Source organism: Podarcis melisellensis (genome assembly GCF_964234715.1).
Source record: "Podarcis melisellensis genome assembly, chromosome: 4".
In the NCBI taxonomy this organism is placed as follows: Eukaryota; Metazoa; Chordata; class Lepidosauria; order Squamata; family Lacertidae; genus Podarcis; species Podarcis melisellensis.
The window spans coordinates 76,546,332-76,570,085 of NC_138531.1; the positions used below are offsets into that span (position 1 = coordinate 76,546,332).

The 23,754-nt window shown below is 38.7% G+C and overlaps 1 protein-coding gene across 3 annotated transcripts in view; it reads right to left on the bottom strand.

Annotated features, from left to right (window-relative positions):
* NBEA (neurobeachin) overlaps nucleotides 1–23,754 on the bottom strand; it is a 341,694-nt gene that overhangs the window by 20,800 nt on the left and 297,140 nt on the right. For 2 of the 3 annotated variants that reach the window (XM_081909293.1, XM_081909291.1), the window contains 2 exons: nucleotides 2,432–2,521; nucleotides 414–606 (listed from right to left, as the gene is read on the bottom strand). In XM_081909293.1, the coding sequence (XP_081765419.1) occupies nucleotides 414–606; nucleotides 2,432–2,521 (283 nt within the window). Of the gene's footprint in view, nucleotides 1–413; nucleotides 607–2,431; nucleotides 2,522–2,843; nucleotides 2,907–23,754 lie in introns of all 3 variants that reach the window. The other variant, XM_081909292.1, reaches the window with a different exon arrangement.

The following is a 23,754-nucleotide window of genomic DNA, read 5'->3' on the forward strand; positions in this document are numbered from 1 at the left end:
TTTTCTCCTAGGCATTTGACGCATCACAATAAATGTTCTGATGTTTATTGATGAAATGTTTTCTGCTGCTGACGTTTCTGCTTTTCTGGTGTGTCTGTGTATGGGTTGCTGTTGTGGTTTTATTCAATAAATAAAAAGTCAATAAATAATAATAATAAAGAATTTACTTGAATGTATTGTTTCTGATTTTATGCTAGGTTTTTGGCTCTAAACTGTGGACTAGATATAGATAATCCTCAGGGTCCCTTCCAACTCTACAATTCTATGTTGCTTAGAGAGGTTTTGTAGTAAGTAAACAACAACAACAACAACAACAACAACTGAAGTATAGCAATAGTCCAAATAACATCTATTTGCAACTAAAAGAATTCTTTGTGGAAAGTTCAAGACAAACTCTCTTTAGGGAGACATACCTACTGTGTTGTGCCATCTATTCACTGCAAAAAGTCGGCTGCAAGTCACAGTTACCACGGCAGGAATAGTAAGATGCGGAAGCGTGTTGGCTGCCACATGTGTGACAGGAGAATTTGATGGAAATTTGAGAACCATTATAACATCCTGCTGCATCTGATCTTTAAACATAAGTGGACTCTGTGGAAGGAAACACTGTTGAGTAGAAAGGAGAAGAGAGCAGAAGAAAACAGAAGGGATAACACAATTAGTGAAGAGGTCTGAGGGGAAAATAAGGTTAAGCGAATCAGGAAGCATTTGCACATACAGGGGGAACAATGTTATATGCACATCTAAGCTACAAGAACAGGACACCAAAACTAGCAAAGCTATTGGTGGAGCATTACACAGGGGGAAATAGAGAAGAGGTATGGTTAAGGTCCATTGGGTTATCATTACAGGGTGTGAAATGATAAAGTCAGCATTAACAGAAAGAATATCTCAATAGTTACAGCACTTCATATAGTGACAGTGTCAATCAAACAGAAGCACCACTTACATCTTTCATAAGGTTTACATTATATATAATGCAGCGGCTGAAAAACAACCAGTTAACAGTTTCATAGAAGCCAATGGCAACACTGATTTTAATGGCACCCACAGCACAAAAAAACCTACACATTTTAAGAAGAAATACTGGACTCTGTTGAAAATGGCAGCCCCATGTGCATTATGTAGGAAGTATGCATGCATGTGTGACTACTGTTTCAAAAATATATATATATTTTAAAAAATTCTAGTGTGGCTCCCCAAGCCCATGGAAACCCATGGACATCACTTACGTTCTTGAGGTTGGAGGCACATGTATGGATAAGTATATAAACAGCTATTTTTGTCTTTGAGTAACAAATAAATAAAATGTTTGAAAACTAAGAGTGATGAGAACACTGCTAATGAAATTTGTTTTCAGAAGCATATAGGACATATAGGATTTTTAACAATCTTGTCCTTAATCTAACAATGTAAACTGCTTTTTATATTAAATAAAAGATTTCAGACAGCCTTGATGACTGTTTTTAACCACCTTCAATTTCAACCTGAAGATTGCCACTTGTCCAGTTTTAATTTTAATTTGTTTGAATTAATTGTGGGATATATCTTAATTTATTGATCGCTTGTTTTATGCATTGTCTTACTTGTATGATGTTAGCCGCTCTGAGCCCAGCTTTGGCCGGGGAGGACGGGATATAAATAATTTATTATTATTATTATTATTATTATTATTATTATTATTATTATTATTATTATTATTTAAAATGGGGAAAGTTCAGTGCTGCCAAAATTATTACTTATACTATGTTTCCTCTAAGTTTTTTTTAAAAAAACTGTCAAAAACACTATACTTTGGAATTTACTGAAACTTTATTTTAAAAATCCTGATCGTTATGATGTTCCAAACAAAGAGCAAAAATAAAAACAGATCTCATTGTTTCCAGTTTTAGGTGAATAATGGATTTCTTCTTCTTCTGGAATAAATACACAAAAGAATGGATAGGAATGATTTGGGAGTTCAAACTGAAGTTAAAAGTGCACACTGTGTCCTCTCCAGAGAGTGGGCTGGAGGTTTCCCACATGATTTGAACTACAATTCCTCACTTCTGACAAGTAGCCAGTGTTCATAAATCACATAAATCATTTCCTAATGCTGCATTCTCTTCTTGCAATATGATCCCCACCATAAGAAAATCTTCTGGGCTTTTTTATTTTGCACAATAGTATTCATCAAATACATATTCATGATGATAGGGACTTGTTAAAAGAAAACCAAGGAATTGGGGAAAACAAAATCTGTGACTGTCAAGCCACAAATTTACCATTATACTATAATCATGCAATTTATCTGCACAGAGTAAAACATACAGTGTTTGTGGGGAACTCAGGGCACATAAAGAGAAAGTGTTACTTAAATTGGTATTTTATGACCTATAAAGGATCCTCCGATTCAGAGGAAATAAATTCCCAACAAGCAGTTATATCTCACCAGGTGCATGGCAGAGCTCCGAGGCGGATGTGGCTCAATAAGCAACTGAGATGGCGTCTGTCCAAAGTTCTGTATCTGTGCCTCCATGGCCTGCAGGGAAAGGAGAGTGATTGTCATAATCAATATGCATCAAAGAGATAGGTCAACACACTCCTTGACAATGCAAGCATATCCCAAGTCAGCCATGAAAAAAGTCCAGAAAATTCACCGGGTGCTCTTCTCCCAGGCTGCAGACTCATCCAAGTGTTAGTATTTTGTAGACAAGCTTTGCTTCTCCTTTCAAGCATGCTTCAGTTAACCAACTAACCATTCCTATTTCAAGTAGCTGGAAATGCATGTGAAAATGTTAACCTGTGAGGACATGCAGTTAAGGTCTTGTGAGATTTCTCTGCACTAAATACAGCATGTATACCTTAATAAAGTCCTTTGTAAGGAGGAAAGTATGAGGATCCCTAATAAAATAAGCTTCTGGAATCTTAAATGAAAAAAAAGAAAAAGAAGATGTGAAATAATTTTTTGGGGAAAACACAAATCTAAAAAAAATAATACAACAATTTACAACAAAACTAACAATTACAAATGATTCATATATCAACAACAAGGCATAAGTGTGGAAGATCAAGTATGCTACGAAAACTATTTAACGTGACATGCTTATGTGAGTAATTTTGATGTGCTTTGTTCTCACTAAGTGCATGCTTTTCTAACTAAGAATATTTAGCTCTGCCCATGATTTGGTCCACATTGTTATAAAATTTATTTTAGAAATTAAAAGGAGCAATTTAAAGCAGAAGTAGAACTTTCAAAAAATTTCAAAAAAATATATTTATTCTAGAACAAAACCCAGAAAACTGATCTTAAATCATTTTTTATAGTTGCCATTCCCATTTGGCTTCAGACTTGGATTTAGTACCAAAACAGCCAGGGATTTGAAGTGTGATGCCATCAATATGCTGATGACACTCAGCTTTCTCTCTCTCTCTCTCTCTCCATTTCACATGAATCGGAAGAGGCTGTGCAGGTGCTACACTGGTGCCTGGAGGCTGTTATGGACTGGATGAAGGCCAATAAATTGAGCCTGAAAATACAGAGGTGCTGTGGGTGAGTGATTCCTTTATGTGGATTAGGGAAATGACCTGTTTTGGGTGGGGTTGCATTTGCCCCAAAGGATCAGGTATGCGGCTTAGGGGTACTACTTCCTTGATTCTAAGCTGGTATTTGAGGCTCAGGTAGCTTCAGTGGCAAGCTACACCTGGTTCTCCACCTACAGCCGGACCTGGCTTCAGACTTATGCTCTAATAACCTCCCTAATGGACTCCAATAAGTGCTCTATGTGGGGCTAGCCTTGACAATGGTCCAGGAGATGCAGCTGGTGCAAAATACAGGACAGTGCCACCACTTCTTAAAGCATTGTAGTGGCTGCTGGTCAGCTATTGGGCTAAATTCAAGGCTTTGGTACTAAAGCACAAAGCCCTGAATGGCTAGGGGCTGGAGCTGCCCCTCTTGCAAGACTTACTATGAGATCAGTGGGGGAGGCCTTGCTGGTGGCACTGTCAATGGGCAAGGAAAAGGCTTCTCCATGGCTGTTGCCACGTCAAGTGCAGGGCCAAGAAACACTAGGGAGGGGGAACTCTTAAAATAATGTTAAATTCAGGATCAGTGGAACCCCACATTTGCCTAAATGCCAGTTGCTGATGCTGGGCTCTCCTTCTCCTTCAAGTCATTGGTTGTTTTTTAACACCAATGGTTCCAATTAACAACCTGCATATATTGAACATAGAAAACTAGATGTGCTCTTTGTGTAGTAGGATCCATTCCTTCTGCACTGTGTGTGTTGTGTGAGCATTGGATTTGGCCTTTTACCACCCCTCATGACATCTATTGGGGAAGTCAAACACTGATACAACAATATATTCTCCAGAACTTAAATAACTTAAATTATTAAAAAAAAATATTTTTCAGAAACTTCTTTTTTAGACATCAGCATTTTATCATGCACATTCCTGTGGAACCAGACTGCTCCCCCCTCTCTGTGTTAAATATTTAATCATAAGAGTGTGTGAGGAATAATACAAATGTTTAATGCCAAACAATGTCTGTTGAGGATGCAAAGGTTTCCAGAAAAAGCTCTTTTGATAAACAATTCAAGCAAATAACCCTTATTTTCAGTAGTCTGACAACATTAAGGCAATTTTCTTGTGCTTTTAAAGCATCATTTTGAAATAAAAATGTTATATTGAGTATCTATATTAATCATGGACATTCATCTGCCACTTTATATAGTAATGGCTTAAATAATGTTTCTTTTCTTTTGCAGATGCAGCAGAGAAATGAATTAAATCTTGCAAAGTGCTGCCGGGCTTTAATTTACACATTTGCTTTCAAGTTGACCAGTCTTTGGCAAATTCTGATTATACAGCTACAACTTCAGTTTACACCAATGCTATTGATTTTGCCTCCTTCTTCAAACAGATTTATGTTAACAAAGAGGGAGGTTGAAAACAGCAGTAACTTCTAAATAAGATGGGTTGTTTAGATTATAAGAGATGGGCACTTAAATTTATTCTGTCAAAGGCAACCATTATTTTACAGCTAAATACATCTTATTTAGTATGTACTCAGTGGCTTTTTACCACCTGATTTTCTATACAGAGGAGTCAATGATAACCCTCTTAATTTTCAATACCCATATAGGCTGCAAATCAGGCATAGCTATCAGCTTCTACTTGCCAAGCTATTATATGTTAATATAAAGATAGCACCAGATATTACTGTTTATGTTGGTCTAACTATTGTTATCTATCACAAGTCTCAAAATACTTTTGAATTAACATTCTCAAGGAAGGGAAAATGCCAGAGAGAGGTGATCTCATGTTTACATATACCTGTCAAACTAGACAAATACAAATTTCTTCCAATTCCTACATGGACTGGATACAGAGAAGATATTTGTAATTCAGAAGGAAATTGTCCTCTAAAGTTACACTAATTATTTAAAGACCAGATATTCCCATAGCTTTGTGATCTTAAAAGTAAACTAACCTACATCTTTAGTACAGTTATCGTTGACATTTCAAGTCACAATCAAGAGTTTTTTCACATGCTTAAACTGGTTTTGTTACATGTCTGATTGCTGTTAACACTGTGAGACCACATCTTTGACACCTAAAATACAGCAATTGTAATCATCTTTGACACATGATAACTGATAATGATTCAAAAGCCTTTTTATTGTCCATTATTTCATAGAATTGGCTAAAGGAAACATCATAGATGCAATCAGTTTTGAACCCACATGATACATGAAATGGAAAACATATGCTATGCTAACACATTTTGGGTTGGGTCCTGACTAAGTTAATTGCTCCTTTAAGTTTCACGGAAATCAATGACCAAGTTAGGTGCTACTTAAGTCCCATTGCCTTAAATGGAAATGAAGGCTGCATACACGCCACACATTTAAAGCACATGGCTTCCCCCAAAGAATCATGGGAACAGTATTTACCTTCTGCAGAGATATAATTCCTAGCAGTTCCCAGGGTTCTTTGGGGGAAGTCATGTTCTCTAAATGTGTGGCGTGTACAAGCATTTTAGTCTGGCTCATTTAGACATACTTTAGCATGTCTTTTGGTATGCATATAAATTAATCTACAATAAGAATGAACTGCAACTGCCATAATTCTTGACCATCAGCCATGTTGGTAGAGGCTGATGGGATTCCACTCTGCTCCACTGGTATGTCTTACAAATATGGGCGTTCGTCATTTATACATGTCATTTGGGGGCGGGTTTCTTTCTCCTTTCTTTTTCCACTTGTATTCCACTTGTATCCACTTTCCAAGTGTATTATCAGGGCAAAGTCCAACTTAACAAACGCTAATTATAAAAAAACAACAACAGAAGTTGGCAGTCATATGGGTGTCCATTCAGCACTGACATTATATCAAAACCCCATACAGTGGTACCTCGGGTTAAGTACTTAATTCGTTCCGGAGGTCTGTTCTTAACCTGAAGCACCACTTTAGCTAATGGGGCCTCCTGCTGCTGCTGTGCCACCGGAGCACAATTTCTGTTCTCATCCTGAAGTAAAGTTCTTAACCCGAGGTAATATTTCTGGGTTAGTGGAGTCTGTAACCTGAAGCATATGTAACCCGAGGTACCACTGAATATAAAATGCAGCTTTGGTGTTATTCAATAAGGAATAGCAGGAAATCTATCTGGCAAACAGAGCTCCAGATGCTTTGTGGTTATACCACACCTAAGACAACATCTGCACTTCAAGCACTTCAGGGAACATTCTGTTTTACCTCAAGAAAAAAAGGGGGGAAGGAAGGTTCATCTATCTTTCTTATCCTCTGCATTTGTCAGTCCTCCTCCCCTCCTAACGGCCTGCTGTCCTTCCCTCATCCTGCTTTTCATTTTTCTCCCTACGCTATCTGATGGCTCATTCTGACAATGATATTTCCGAAATGGATACAACACCTCTGTAGCCTCTTAAAAATTATGGAACACCTTCCCTATATCATATTCACATCCAGGTAGCAATAGAAAGATAATGCCAGGCTCACAAAATCCTCGTGGCACTAGTGAGAACCATAGCAACATCTTTTTTATTTCTCCCACAGTATTTCATGTGATCTCCATCTGGCCCTTTTGAAAAGTCTGATCACAATGTAAAAAAACCTCATTTTATTCACCCTGTAGCTACAAAAAGAAACTGTTTTCAAGAATTAAGTGTGAGTTGCACCTCAAGAAAAACAAAACCAGCTGACTACAATCAGTAGTGGATTTATAGGTATGAACAGCAGTAGGAACCCGTATGGCTGGGGGCACTCAAGATCTCAGTATACATCATTAACTGAGAGGACACCCTTGAAATGTCACTACAAACAATTGCCATGTCATTGCTGGATTCTAATCTGCTGTGGTTTCCACTCTTCATTTTTCCTACTTCCTGATTAAAATATAGTTGCTGTAGAACACAGACATGTTCTTTACTAGAACTTGCCAGAACTTTCTCCTGTTCATGGTTATCTTAAGAAGTGTCTAGAAAATCCAGTAGTAACTAGGGGTATTAAAGCAAGTGAGAAATCTGGCTGTGGTTTATTTCACCTGTTATTTATGTGTTACGAAAAAAATGCTGTTTGATAATATAAGAGTAAAAAGGCAGCCCGTGTTATTAATTAACTGGTTCTTATGCATTTAGCTCTGTCATACTTTTAGTCATACATAGGTGAAGCAAAAGAGCTCCTCAAAAGGACTGCATAAACCATAAATCCAACACTGACTACAATCCACTGAAGAGTATGTGTGTCATCTAATCTGAATGGGGGCTTACATAGAAGAAGTGCTTAATGGCTTGTTCCTGCTGCTTTGTGACCATGAATGCTGGAAACATTTGTAGATGAATGCTGACACTCCTTGCAATCTTTTGTGAATTTCTACATTTTAGAAAAAATATAAGTAAAACATCCTAAAGATAAGAGCTCATTTATCATTGCCTTGGAAGGCGGTGGGCTCTCTTTCCTGGGAATGATAAGCACTAAGCAGAGGCTAGTGGCCATCACTGGGTATGCTGAAGATGCTAGAATTTGAACAATGAACTGGACTTGAGGATTTCTGACTATAAGTCTATGTATGAAAATGCAGATATCATACCCTCCAACATTTCTCTGATGAAAATAGGGACATCCCGTTCCATAATGATAATGTCACTATGTATGCCTCAAATATCTTGTTTCCCCAGGCACTCTGGGCGGTTTCCAACATATATTTAAACACAATAAAACATTAAACATTAAAAAACCTCCCCTATACAGTGGCACCTCGGGTTACAGAAGCTTCAGGTTACAGATGCTTCAGGCTATAGACTCCGCTAACCCAGAAATAGTACCTCGGGTTAAGAACTTTGCTTCAGGATGAGAACAGAAATCGTGCTCCGGCGGCGCAGCAGCAGCGGGGGGCCCCATTAGCTAAAGTGGTGCTTCAGGTTAAGAATAGTTTCAGGTTAAGTACGGACCTCCAGAATGAATTAAGTTCTTAACCCGAGGTACCACTGTACAGGATTGCCTTCAGATGGCTTGGGGGTTGGATAACTCCATACCCTCCAACATTTCTCCAATGAAAATAGGGACATCCTAAGGAAAAGTGAGAAATTCTGGGGTCAAATCAGAAAGTGGGACAGCTTCTTTAAATCAGGAAAATAGGGACACTTGGAGGGTCTGTAGCTATTAAAAGTGCATAGTGTAGGAGTCTTTCTCACTTGGCCATCCTAGTAGAAAACCAAAACATAATCTTGCATTAAAGCAGAAAAATAAAAAATATTGTAGGAGATGGAAGAGCTATTTCCTTAAGCACATATGATAATGAATTGAAATTATTTTCATGTTTTGTCTCTTGTGCTCAATAAGTAAAACTATTAATTTTAATGCTATTTCTCCTTTTAATGCTATTTCTACAAAGCCAGCATGATTAATAGCCCATAAGCACTCTGTTCTTTAGACAGGCAAGACTGACAGCCCTCTGGGTAGAAATCATATGCAGTTTGAAGATTTTATTGTTTCATACTAATGATATGAGATCCTGCTTCTTTATTTGTGCTTACAGCTGTTAAAACAGCATCAAAATATTCAGTACTTGTGACAAGCTAGGTGAAGAATATTGATTTCAGTTTGGCTTTGGCATCTTTAAAAGCATGGAAGAGTTTCACTGAAAAGCAAAAATGAGTCTTCAGCTGGCACTGCTGGGAGATGAAGACCAAAATGAAAATGGTGTAGAAGCTAAAAATCCTGCTTCATAAGTCCTAACAAAATCAAATACTTAAAATGTATTTTCAGTGTAATGTATATAATGGCAGTGATTTAAGTGGTACATCTGTATGGAAGAATATATATACTATGTATATGTATATGTATATTACCCCATTGCAGGTCTTCTCAATTTATTTTTTCCCCTCCAGGTATAAAGGAGATATAATCATTGAACCACATAAGCCTAGTTATTACATAGTTCTGGGGCACTACTGAAATTCTATTGTCTTCAAATGACAATCTATGATTACATTAGTACTTTTCAAGAGTCACAACCTAAAAGCAACATTAGTCAAGCACCCTCAGTTCCTACAGTTCACCTTCAACTTCTCATCTTTAACTTCTGTAGCACTGACTCTTCTGAAGGGGCTGGTGGCTTTCTGCAATCCGAAATGGTAACTGTTGACACCTGCAAGTTTAGGAAGCAGTGTGTATCCAGCCTAATGCTCCATCTAACAAAGTGATTTCAACCTTAACTGGCGATGGATTTCCTTCCTAGCTATGGTCTCAGCCTCCAGCTGCCTGTGACCCATTACTGGATAGGCTGAATATGATAGCACACATACTAATCATATACTTCACCACTTCATTAAAAAGTAACTGGCCAGCCCACCCAGCAAAGATCATGTAACCTTCTAATGGAAGTGCTCTTAAAAAGAGATCAGGAATGGTAAAATAATTTAGGAGAGCACAAGGCATTAGAAAATATTTTTGGGGAAGCCAAGATTGCATGGTCTCAAACTACTAGGGTACAACTGGAATGAAATGGCAAGGAGGAAGACATTAGGGATAAAATTGCCATTGGTGCACCTAGAAACAAACGAGCAGGTACCAACGCGGTACTGGTGAACTAAGAAAGGCATCCGTTTTGAAAAGGCAGAGATGCTGCTAGTGGGAGCTTCAGCCCATCATTTGGGCAAGTGCATTTGAGTACTTGCTGGCAGGGTTGGGAGCCCCCTGACACATGGAGGCTGGTGGAAGGATTTCCTCTTCATCCAAACCCTCTGCAGCACAGTGGATTGGGGGTTTGGATTGCTCTGTTAGTATTTCTTTATTTTTAATATTTAGATACTGCCCACTAACCAATATTCTCTCTGTGGTTTACAAGTAAATAATAAAAGCCATAATAATGCAAATGTCTTCAGGCAAGTCTCACGTATTTTCCATCATGCTTTGCAGGAGTTACTAATGGAACTGCTTCTCATGAATGGGTCTCATATATTTCCGCCTGACCACCCACCATGAGCTCAGAAAGCCTCACTTTTTTATTTGTATAAGAAAAAGCACTGGGTTTAATTATATTTTTAAGGAGCCTAGAAGCCATTGGCTGAAAAGAATTTCATCCTCATCTAAATTAAATGCTAAGATTCTGAATAACTTGAAAGGAGAAAGCTTTACTGTGAATTTGAAACTGCCCCCTGTCTCCTGATAAAAATGCTTTTTGGTGCTCATGAAATTTAACAGCAATTGCTTACAGCTGCCTAGTTCAGTTTTTATTTAAAGAGCTCAACAGTGGGCTTTAAAAAATTATCAGCCTAAAACAGGCTTGATGCATGCCATGTTTACTTGTGAGGATTTCACTTTTCAGGCATACTTTCCATCAATGTTTGGGTGGATGTTCTGTTTGGTTTTCCTTACACTTGGGAGATCTTTACACCTCTTATCATCAATTCTGCTGCACCTCACATTTTGTCAAGTAGTGGGCACAGCTTTGGATAACAACAACAACAACAACAACAACAATTTATTTATACCCCACGCATCTGGCTGGGTTTCCCTAGTCACTCTGGGTGGCTTCCAACAAAATATTAAAAATACAATAAAAATCAGACATTAAAAACTTCACTGGCTCTAATATAGTCCATAATGGCTTTTGTAAGAATATTTTTCCTGAAATATCTGATAAAATATAGCAGAGAAAAGCATGCAATATAGAATTTCAGTTAGAATAAAGATTATATTACAATATCACATTTATATAGCCATGCATAACCCCACAGCTCCTGGTGATTGCTTACTCATGAAATACATGTATATTAATGGTAAACAATAAACCTACAAACTACCAGCCTTACCAGTCTACAGCCTTGTTTGTAATTTCAGTATAATGAGATTCAAGGTCTTTCAAATATTCTTTTATGGGATACTATTCAACAGAAACTGAAGCCCTTTGGTTTCAGCGGCACTTAACTACTTACAACTGTGAACTGGGCAACAGCAGCCATAGATAATTTATAGTCTTTATTTGCAAACACCTAAAACTCATGCTCTTCCACAATTTTCTTTGAGAGATAATGATTTACTATAATACAGTCCAACTGAAGTGTGTCTGAAACACTCAACCCAATATTTCTATCTAGAATATTTAGATCCTGCCTTTCAATCTGAATAAAATTCCAAAATGTGTAACAGCGACATTATAATACAAACAATGATTTAAACAAAAATATAATGAAACAAATGATTAAAATAGCTAAGGCCTAGAGCAAACAAAGAAGAATGCTGGAAGGAACTGTGAAATAGGAAAAGCCTCTTTCTCATACTAGGTTTGCAAAATCGTGTTGTGGCTGTAATTTTACTTGTACTAATCTAGACTGCTACATGCAATGCCATCCTACTGTTTTATTTTGTATTGTTTCCTGGGGGAACAATATTTGAATGGTTGATTATGATACTTATTTAACTATTCTTACTGGCAGTGCTATTTTTCTAGAAAAAGAGGTGCCAGAACTCACCATGAACACCTCCCTTGTTCTCTTAGAATGGCAATGGCGCCCACCTGAGAGGTGGCAGAACTGAGGGAAAAGCCCTGCTTACTGAGGAATCCTTGGAGGGGTTGTACTTTGGGGGGGGGTATCTTCTTTCTTGAAATATACATATTTTTTAAATCTAAAGAAACTGGAAACTGTTCTAGTTTAATTTTTGCTTTGGGTGGGTTCATAGAGCTATTGCTAGAGCTATTTATATTAACATAGTGTTAAACTTGCCACTCTCGAAGCCCATCTCTTGGGAAGAACTATTGGCTTGGAGAAATCTAAATCTCTACACTTCAGCAACCTGATCCCCAGAGAGGCTGCATGAAAGCCTCTCATCTAACTTCCTTATAAAACACAGAAGGGAGCCCTCGAGTAGAGCTGATGATAAAGGCTGTAGCCAGTTCAGCTATAGAATATTTTCACAGTCCTGTGCTGGTTCCCACAACTATAAACTTACGATAGCAGTTCTTACCATTGTTGCTTCATAGAAACCAACTAACCAGGTTCTTAAGCATTTGGAGAGTCTTTGGGAGTCATCCCAACTGTCAGATTATCAGGCAAGCCTCCTAACAACTGAACTGCAAGTAAATAAAACGTTCAGAAGTGGAGATTATAGTTCCCAGGCATACATTTTTTTCCTGACTTCACTACCTAATCCTAAAGAAAACGGAGAAAGAAAATCCATTCTTTGAAATGATCATACCCAAGAAGTAAACTAGACCAGAAAGGCCAGGTGTGTGAATGTTGCTGTTTTAAACAACCCTGAAACGCAGCGATAGAATTCACTATATCTTTTCCCCAACAGGTTGGAAAGCAACTGGGAGGCAACTGATTGTAAATGCATGCTGCTCTAGTCTGATTTTTAGGCCTGGCTCCTGAGATTGCCATGCCCTGTCTAGTTTGGCATGGGAGGATTTCTGGTCACATCCTTATCAGGAAACGTGTGGTAGCCATTTCCAACTTTACAACACGTGGTCCTCTATTTGAAGAGCTATCCAGTCCAAATCTAGTTTGACGATAAAGAACTGTGAAAATTGCAGAGCAGGTTCCTTGAATCTGCCTGTCAACAAGACCTGAAAAGCAGACTGCACAGGTACACATGTTATCTGGTTACAATCTGCTCGACTATGGTGAAATGTATTTCATTTATAGTCAAACTGTTTTATTTTTAATAGCGCCTTTTTGTTGTTTTGGCTTATTAAATACAACATGACCATGCAAAGCATTATTTCTACCTTTGCAACCCTATATAAATTAACATTTGTGAATTTCATGCAAACCAATGTCTTCTTTTGACTTCTTTTTTGGTGATGAGATGACTCCCTTACATAAATATCAGGGCATTGTGGTCTAAACCACTGAGTCTCTTGGGCTTGCTGAATGGAAGGTCGGCGGTTCGAATCCGTGCAACAGGGTGAGCTCCCATTGCTCTGGCCCAGCTTCTGCCAACCTAGCAGTTCAAAAGCAAACCTTACATAAATAATATATTTCTCAGAATGCATTGAAAGTGCATTATACAGGGCTGTATCCAGCACAGCATTCTGTTAACGCTCCATCAGCAAAAGGACTTCTACTTGCACAACACAACATTCTCGCCCTCTCCTCCTCCCTGCACCCCTCCCAAATTTGTTCTTCCAAGCCTCTGTGGCAGATCTGGGGAGGGTGTGAGCTGCACACCGGAGGGGGGAGGGGGGAGTCCCACTGTGGAAGTGGAAATGTTTGTGCTAACCAAATGTGGCGGGTGAGTATGAGAATCACCCACAGTGATTATTTTGGAGGGGAAAGATACTACAGCCAATAGCCAGGGGTCTTGAGTAGATGCACTAGTTGCATATTTCACTGGATCCTGGCCTACAAGGATAAAATTAATTCAATTCAATTCATTTAGAAATTAATTGAAAATAAAAATGCTAGCCATTAGATGCAAAAGCCATGTTACATTCCTCCGACTTCCACCAGAAGTCGAAGAACCTGGGCAATCTTCTTATGTATCAATAACTACGAACAGGAGAAAAGCAGACAGTTGTCACTAACAAAAGAAATACCTCACAAAGCAGAAATAAATTAATAGCGTATGTTCTAATTTTCTTTTCCTGTACAAATTAATTCAACCTACATATTTATAAATGTTTTATATCAGAAACCAAATGTGATGTTTTGTTCCATTTGCTTAATAGCAAAGAATAGTTTTTGTGAGACATGACACAGAGGAAACCTGGGGAGGCAGACAGAAGAAAATAACCAAGCAAACTCTGGAGAAAACCTGATGTTGAAGGAATGGCTTTTAGTGGTATTGTTTGTTGTGGTGGTAGCTTATTGTAGAAATAAAGCACGATCATCTAAAGCATTATTTTTAATGCCTAGGATATGGAAACAGACACACTCAGTAAATCCAAGTATGTAATAGCCATATTTTTCTTAGGTTATATACACAAAGCTGTATTAAAAATTTAAATGTGATTTTATGTTCAGTTAGTTCACAGACCAAGCTAGAAAAACATTTGACCATCTAGGAGAAAGCATTTCATATAGTGGGAGGCAGTGGAAGACAGGAGTGCCTGGCGTGCTCTGATCCATGGGGTCATGAAGAGTCAGACACGACTAAACGACTAAACAACAACAACATAGTAAAATAAAATTTTGTATTCTACAAATTCATTGCACATTTGCCTGCTAAATATCTTATCAGTTCTGATTACACAGAAATGAAGCCACTCTATATATTGCTATACAGAACTTAATTTGTTCTGGGGGTCTGTTCTTAACCTGAAACTGTTCTTAACCTGAAGCACCACTTCAGCTAATGGGGCCTCCCGCAGCCGCCGCACCCCCGGAGCACGATTTCTGTTCTCATCCTGAAGCAAAGTTCTTAACCCGAGGTACTATTTCTGAGTTAGTGGAGTCTGTAACCTGAAGCGTCTGTAACCCGAGGTACCACTGTACTTTACCAGCCTGGACTTGGTGCATTTTTTTTTTTAAAAAAATGCAGCTTTATTCCATTTTTTTTATTAATTTGAAGGTATAAGTATTTGTATAGGTGAAGCACACTATTTGTTTATTAGCTTGTTTAAAACTGTCCTTTCATGTGCGGTCCCAAGGCAACTTACAAATATATAAAATGTAAGCAATTAAGACTCATTAAAATTGCACACAAATACCCTCACAGCAATAACAGAACAGAGTGAAATATCCAATTCCAATTCATTAATTATATTTATTATTTGCTATATTGCTCTGGTATCTATGCTAAAAGAGGGGGGAAAGTGTCAGAAACCCCACTCATTGGAGCCTTGTACCTATTTCCCCAGCTGTGTGCATCACACAATCACAGGAACCCAGCGCTTCACAATCCAGCCACCACATAACTGCACTTTGGTACTTTGCCAATAACTTTATGGAAAAAACAAAAGCAGATGGCCACACCATCAGTTACTCTGAACAAGGCTCAGTAGCTACTCAGCCTAGGAATACATGTTCTGTACAACCTCAATTCATATTTGTTGGCTGAGGTAAAAAACTACTTCTTGCTCCACCTTTCCTTGAAGGAGCCACCAACTTTGTGAAGCCTTGGATTCAGGTCTTGTGTTTGAGTCACTTCTGCTGATTATCTAGATTGTATCTAGATGCTGGCTCAAGACATTTTGCTACCTGAGGCGAAGGACAAAATAGTGCTCCCATTCCATGGACAGAAATCCGATTGGACTAGCAGCTGGATATTATTTAAACACTGGTGATAGGACAACATTCTACACCATACTGAGTGCAGTAGGCCTGTTTAGGAGGCACTTGGCAGACTAGCATAGAAGATTCAGGGAAAATAGTGGGTGACTGCAGCTGCCCTCTGGCACCTGCTGTCTGAGGCAGCTATCTCACTTTTCCTAATAGCAGGACTGGCCCTGCTTGTTTACCTGTGTTGATCAGATCTTTAACTGCTGGGTTCTGGGTCTGATATTATACATACATTTGTCTAGAACAATTGTCAACTCTGGGTTGAACCTCAAAATCTCTTATTAATATCACTAGTATGATATGGCATGTTATGTAATCATCTATATATATATACAGTGGTACCTCTGGTTGCGAATGGGATCCGTTCTGGAGGCCCATTCGCAACCTGAAAAGAGCGCAACCTGAAGCGCCGTGGCATGATTTAGCACTTCTGTGCATGCGCAAATGGCGAAACCCAGAAGTAACCCTTTCTGGTACTTCCGGGTCGCCGGGGGATGCAACCTGAAAAGACGTAACCTGAAGTGTCCGTAACATGAGGTATGACTGTATTGTAGGCGAAGAAGAGATAGAGGTTGTTGCCCACACAATTCTGAATCCTCTGTTACCTGTTAGAGTCATTGTTTCTCCCTTTCTCAGGATTCCTAAACCTTTGCTTCCGTTTGCCTTTTTTTCTGCCTGCACTATTGTACAGTGCAGACAAATGCTGACTTCACGCTAACTGAGATTAACAAATTGGAAGCCAGGCATGGAAGTGCAGTAAAAGCGTTTATCAGCAGTTAGCTGCAGTTATGGGTAAGAAGGATTTCCCCTAAATTTGTCATGCGGGCATTTACTCCTCGTGAGAGTGGGAGTGCAGGTTCCTGAAACTGGCTCCCAGTTTGCAAATTGAAATTTGGAGTGTTACAACTACCGGTACACTGCACTACAGAGATTCTTCAGGCCATTGTTGAAGTTCCAAGAACAAGAAGCAGCCAACCTTGCCAAGGTCATTTCAGTCAAAGGAGCTGTTGAATTCAGCTATTTTGTATCCTAAAAATAAATCCAAAATTATTTCAGGGAATTCAGATAATGGAACACTCTGCTGTATATTACAGCAAAAAACTTGAATCTATTGTTCGTGCTGTCTTTAAAAGACAATTAAAGAGGCACATTATCAATATGTCGAATATTGTTAAGATGATCAGCTCTGCTATTTTCTAAGAGAACTATCTAAATTGTTCAGCAGTCTTTACTGCAAAAAGTTGAAGAATGCAAAACATTGTAGAATAATAGGTAATTTATTCTAAGGTAATGACTGCAATATAGCTGAAATCTGTGCTAATAGAGTAAAAAGGCTCCCAGCTATTTCTGCTATAAACAGCAGTCAAGTAATTTTCATTCTTCTTCCCTACAGTAAAATACTACTTTAAAATCAATGCTAAAATGTTTGCTACTAATTTCTGAAGTGCAAAAATTACTACCTGTAAACAGAATGTACTGGCAAATAAAAGAAAGAAGCAGCTTTCACAAATGGCATTCCTCCTACTTTTCAAATTGCAGATGGGGAAAACACAACAGCACTGGAGTATGTACAGGCCTTATTGTCTACAAAAAACAATTTAAAACAATACTCTTTAGTGGTCCTAGGTGAATACATAAAAAATTAAAACGTGGAGTCATATTTGAATAGATAAATATCTATAGGGACATGGCAGGTGTTTATACAATATACTGGAGTGTAGGTACCTAACGAAATTGATAGGCAAGAGGATCAGGGCCCACAAAAGAGAGGACTTTCCATTGCTCATAACTGACTTGTGGAATTTGCGGCCACAAGATGAAGTGATGGTCACGAAATAATGGGTCACAGAATCACAGAGCCTGAAGGAATCTCAACAGCTATCTAGTCCACCCCCCTTTTGATGCAGGAAACCACTGCCATAGCATCAGTGAGAGAAGTGCTGAGCACAGAGCTTGCTAAATGTCATTTGGACAGTGCTTCCAATGCGCTTGACGTTTGGGAAGTGCTGCACAACTGGCAGCAGCTGCCAAGCCCCATTTGGCCAGACCTCACTTTTGCCTCACACTGAATGCCATGTCTGATGACAGGTGTAAGGTAGGTGGCCGTGATTTGGCCAGCATGGCTGTGCAGACCAAATGGGGAGTCTTGGCATTAGGCTTGTGGGTCAGAGGTTCACCACCTCAATCTAAGGTGTGCTAGTGACCATGAATACAATAAATTCTGCTGTGAGAGCAGCACGAGTGCTCAGTCAGCCACTGTGTTTCTGTGATGGTGCTTGTGTGGCAGTAGGGATAGGATGAACTGCCCACCAGTTGGTTGGGTGGGGAAAGGATGGTACCATGAGGAGCTATTTCTCTTCCCTGCCGGTTTCCAAACTTGTATGCTAAGACAAGTCTTTCTCTGCACAGTTCTAAAACCGGAAGAGTTGACTCTCATGGCTAAGGCTGCTAGTTGCTTTATCTGTGCTGGGATCTTCTGATGTAGGATCTTTGCTGGAGTTTGCCTGCCTACTATATAGACTGAAAGTTGCGTGGGGTTTGAGCTGGGTGGGCCCACCTCCTCAGGTAATGAGGAGACTGCTTGCCTGGGCCTGGAAGAGGGGACTTTTCACCATTGTTAACTGTCCTCCACTTAAGGAGAGAACTTCTGATCTTGTAAATTCTTAACAATTATCCATAAATTCTTCGTAGTACCACTATTATGTGGGAGAAAGCTAGTCTCTGTATATTGAGACATGGGGAACTAACATTTAAGATCAGTTCTGTAGATACAATTAGATCAAAGGAGATCTAGAGGGATGAATTTTGATATTCCTGTCAGATTAAGAAAAGTGATTGTAAGTTGGGAGGATCAAATATGTGAATTCAAAATGTGAATAGCTTTCTTAACAATTAATACAACAGAGATCTCCTGCCTGTTAAATATCACATTGTCTTTTTATGAATGAGTGTTGTTATTTTCCACATATATGTTTCTAGGCCTTACTAGTCACTATGTAAGGCTAGCATTCCGTCTATTTTGTTAAAGATATATCTGTCTTGTTGGGTCTTGACAGCCCTATCATGTCAACCCCCTGTAGCAGCATAGAGTTTTTCAGCAAGGGGAAGAAAAAGTAAAAACTATGCTTCCAGTGGGCATATTTCACTATTGCCGATCCTGAGGGATGATTTGTTATTCCTGTCAGATCAAAGGAAGAGATAAGAGAAGAAAATAACATCTAAAAACTTGAACCCAGAAATGAGGGCGACGGCAAAAACGTCAAGACCAAAACATTATGATGCCACTTAAAATAATTTAAATATGCTGGATATCAAACACTTTCAAAAGAAATAAATGTTGCATAGGCCATATGCTCTGCTAGCTGACAGGAGAACTAGTTTTTAAGGTTTAGGAATTGGTCATAGAAACCAACTGTCAAATGCTATTCATTTACTGATTTTTTTTTCCAATTGGCCATATGTTTTGTCAGTAAGATGAGGTCTTTTGACAGGCAACTGCTTGAAATATGACACATATGTCACTAGGAAGTTCTTCTGCAAAGGCCCATTTAAAGATATGGAAGCTGTGCAAAGGCATGCTCATTTCATTGTGGGCTTGTGCAGAAGAACTGCCTGGTCAGTTGTGTCATGAACTTATCAGTGCCTGGTTTTGTGCAAACTTACACTTTTGGCTCCAGATAGCTATTTTGACTGAATCTGCACCATACCATGTTTTGAAATTGTACAGCACAGGCTTGTAATATGTAGAATTGAATATGAATAAGACGGCCCAGAGGTATAATACAAAGAGCAATTGTCCAATATAATCCTTCACTAGCTTTTAAAAACATTACTAAGGATAAACAGACTGCATCTAACAAACATAGATGAGGGGTTGGCAAATATTTGAAATAAGAATAAGTAAATAAAATAAACAATGTACTTGAAATACTGACTTCTTGTAAGTGTACACAAAAAGTCTGTTTTCAATGTTGCATCTGACAAATTTAATTACATTTGGGAGATCAAACCAACTAGTGCCAATTAGCCTCTCTAATTTTAACTTGTGCAGAAGTAATAAACCATTACTTATGTATTCACATCACTGTGTTAAATTAGTTTTGTGTAAACAAACGTCATGTCTGGTTTTTCTAGAAAAACACATACCACAATTTGTAGGAACGGTATTGTAGGAACAGGCATAACGTTTGCAAAAGTGACCCAATTTCTTAAAGCCCAGTTTGTAAAAATTGATTTTTAAAGAACAGGTACACAGGAAAACAGCAAATATAAGCAAATATTCAGCGTGCCTCATGCTATTTTATATTCAACAGGACACCCGAAATCATCTGAACACAAATAAACAATCAACCTTTATAGCTGCAGAGGGTCACATTTCTATATGTGAGAGGGTGAAAAGCACATGACAAAAATTATCTTTTTTTAAGCTGTAAGGTATTGATAATCAAATGAAATAATAGGAAAAACATATAGAAATGGGTTTTGGAGGGATAATAAGTTTTAAATGCCTTTGTTCCATGAATGAGTACCCTTAACACAAGTCTTGGAAGACAGTTAAAAAAAGTCTGGAATAATAGGTTTGGATTATGATGTACACCAAACAGTAAAGACAATTCCAAATAACATCTAGAGTCCAATATAACTGCTGTTTACATATTAAAAAGAGATACAGGCTTTGTACCAGGGATGTTCTGTCATGTTTCTCCACAGGAGAAGGCTGTCATGGTAAAGTTCATTATCAATTACTGCTTTACAAGTGCAAGATGAGTTAAGCTGTCATAATTTTCTCAGCTAGAGATCCTGTGCTGTCAAAGAATGTCAATTTTTAATCTGACACAAGGAAGAAAATTATCTCTTATTCTGACCTCTAATTTCTTGACATTTTAATGCAATAATTGCTGTGGTTAGTGCTGCAACCATGATTTCACCTGTCAAGGGAGAATGAATCAATATCCTTGAGCTGTTCATTAAATTTCTAGATTTTGCTTTACTAAATTTCTCCGTTTTTGAGGGTGGAAAGAAAAGAAACCCTTGATAGGCATGCCTGAAAATGTGATATACCGAAACTACACCTTGCAACATTTTCCATTTCTTTTCACACTACCAATTGTTCCCTGCCCACCCCCAAATAAAATAAAATCTCACTACTTTTTGAATAAAGGTTTGACACTAGAAGAAGTTACTTTGTTTGGACTGAGTTCTGCATTTTAAATATGGTGCAAGTCCTAATGAAAAGGATAAACATTAATCTGGCCTATCAGAGATCTGTGCATGTATAATAGGGATGGGCATACCCATGAAAGCTTCTTTCCAGCTCTGTATGAGGAACAAAGTTGTGTCCCATCCCATTTCTGTGTGGATTTTAAAGGGGAAATTATTTTTTAAAAAATCCATAGAGGAATGCACACTGTCTTGAAATCAAAGGGCAGCCATTCTAGGAAGGACACTGTGCTTCAGAGCTCTCCCTCCCAGAACAATTACTTGAATGGGGCAGTGGTGTAGCTAACAGAATGGACACTGGTGTAGCTAAGAAATTTGACCCATTGTTTCTTCTAATACAGTGCTACATATACAGTGGACGCTCGGGTTGTGAACATGATCCGTGCGGGATGCAACTTCACAACCCACAGCGTTCGCAACCTGCGTCTGCGCCCACACGGGTTGTGATTCGGCGCTTCTGCGCATGCGCAACTGCCGAAACCCGGAAGTAACCCGTTCTGGTTCTTCCGGGTTTTGGCAGTCCGCAACCTGAAGCGTCTGTAACCCGAGGTATGGCTATATATTTAAAACCCTATTAAAACTAGTAAAGTATTCAAACACAAGCATAAGCACAATATTCTTGTAGATGTGTCTGAATTGCTTTCACTTCTTTGTAGCTTTCCCTCAACCAAATAATACGGGACTTGGACACAAGCACAAGGTTTTATAGTTATTACCTGTCCCAAAAGCAATGCAACACATGTACAGCTATTGCATCTTAATATGTTTTCACCAAACCTTAGTAAATTGCATAAACAGTCGTACCTCGGAAGTCAAGCAGAATCTGTTCCGGAAGTCCGTTCGACTTCTGAAACATTCGAAAACCAAAGCGCGGCTTCTGATTGGCTGCCGGAAGCTCCTGCAGTCAAGCGGAAGCTGCAGAAGTCCCATTGGACATTTGGTGTCCAAAAGAACATTAGAAAACCAGAACTCTCACTTCTGGTTTTTTATCGTTCCGGAGGTGGAACGTTTGACTCCCAAGGCGTTCGGGAGCTGAGGTACGACTGTAGCTGCAAATGGAATAACAAACGGCTTACAAGAATATATCTACAATTCCATGTTGGGTGTCCATTTTCAAAATGGCCCAGTATACTTGAAGGAGGGTCTTCACCCCCATCATTCTGCCCGGAAACTGAGGTCCAGCGCCAAGGGCCTTCTGGTGGTTCCCTCACTGCAAGAAGCGAAGTTACAGGGAACCAGGCAGAGGGCCTTCTTGGTAGTGGCGCCTGCCCTGTGGAACGTCCTCCCATCAGATGTCAAGGAAATAAGCAGCTATCTTATTTTTAAAAGACATCTGAAGTCAGCCCTGTTTAGGGAAGTTTTTAATATGTGATGAATTATTGTATTTTACAATTCTGCTGGAAGCCACCCAGAGTGGCTGGGAAACCCAGCCAGATGGTCAGGGTATAAATAAATTATTATTATTATTATTATTATTATTATTATTATTATTATTATTATTATTATATCAAGGAATCCTTAAAGATCAAACAGACCTATGCACTTTCGCTTGCACATGCAAAGATGTGTTTGTGATAAGAGAATGTGAATGAGATAATAGTGGCCAACATCACAGTGCTGTTGTGGGTATTATTAAATGTTGTGAACTACATGCATTTTTTTTAAAAAAGGATTTCCTATTATTCTTATAATTACTATTGTATTTATTTATTTCTTAAAATTTTATCCTTCATCCAAGAATCAGAGGGCAGTATACATTATAAAAGCACAGAAATAAATAACAAATGAAATAGTAACCCTCCAGTTTAAAAGGCCATAGACTGTATATATAGTCAAAGGCCTGGGAGAAGAGGACTGTTTTTGCCTGGTGCCTAAAGATATGTAACAAAGGCGCCAGGTGAGTCTCCCTGGGAGAGCATTCCGCAAGCGAGGAGCCACTGCTGAAAATGCCCGTTCCTGTGTTGCCGCCCTCCCAACCTCTCACAGAGGAGGCAGACAAAGAAGAGATGATGATCTCAGGCTCAGGGTCTGGGTCTGTTCATATGGGGAGAGGGCGGCCCTTGAGATATTGCAGTCCTGAGCCATTTAAGGCTTGATAGGTCAAAACCAATGCTTTGAATTGGGCCCAGAAATTAATTGGCAGCCTGTGCACTTCAGCCAGGGTTCGTGTTATATGCTCAAACTGTCTTGCCCCAGAGAGCAACTTGGCCACTGAATTATCTCCACATGCTTTAAACTACAACTCCTATCAGCCAGAGTAAGTATGGTCAAGTGTACATATGCAGGGCGCCAGTTCCCGTGCAACCGTTTACTATTATTACAATTTCTTGGATTATATTAGTACCCAGATTATTAATGATGTTATATTGTGAATGGAACAAAAGCTTTAAATACAAATGAAAGAGAAAGAGAAAGAAGTCTGCCTACATTTCTCTAAATGGAATAAAATCAGCTCATATTACTATGAAGGGGGTTTCTAATATCAAATGATGTATCAAACCACATATAAACTTTACAGATATCCTAAAAGCATTTATAATGTAAGGAATATATTTGCAAAGGTTGCAATTAAGCAAGATATAAGTTTTCAGTTTTTAAAATTCAATCAAAAAATGCCACAAGTATTCTATTGCTTGGCAATGTATAAATTATTACTTGTTTTGCATACAACAGATGGCAGATATCATGGGGCAAGCAAGCTTGTGTATGCAGCTTCACCACAGCAACACTCATCTTGCAGCTGTTGCATCTTCACACTTTTCAACCAAATTGAATCTTTCAGAGAACACTTTAATACTCATAGCTGTAA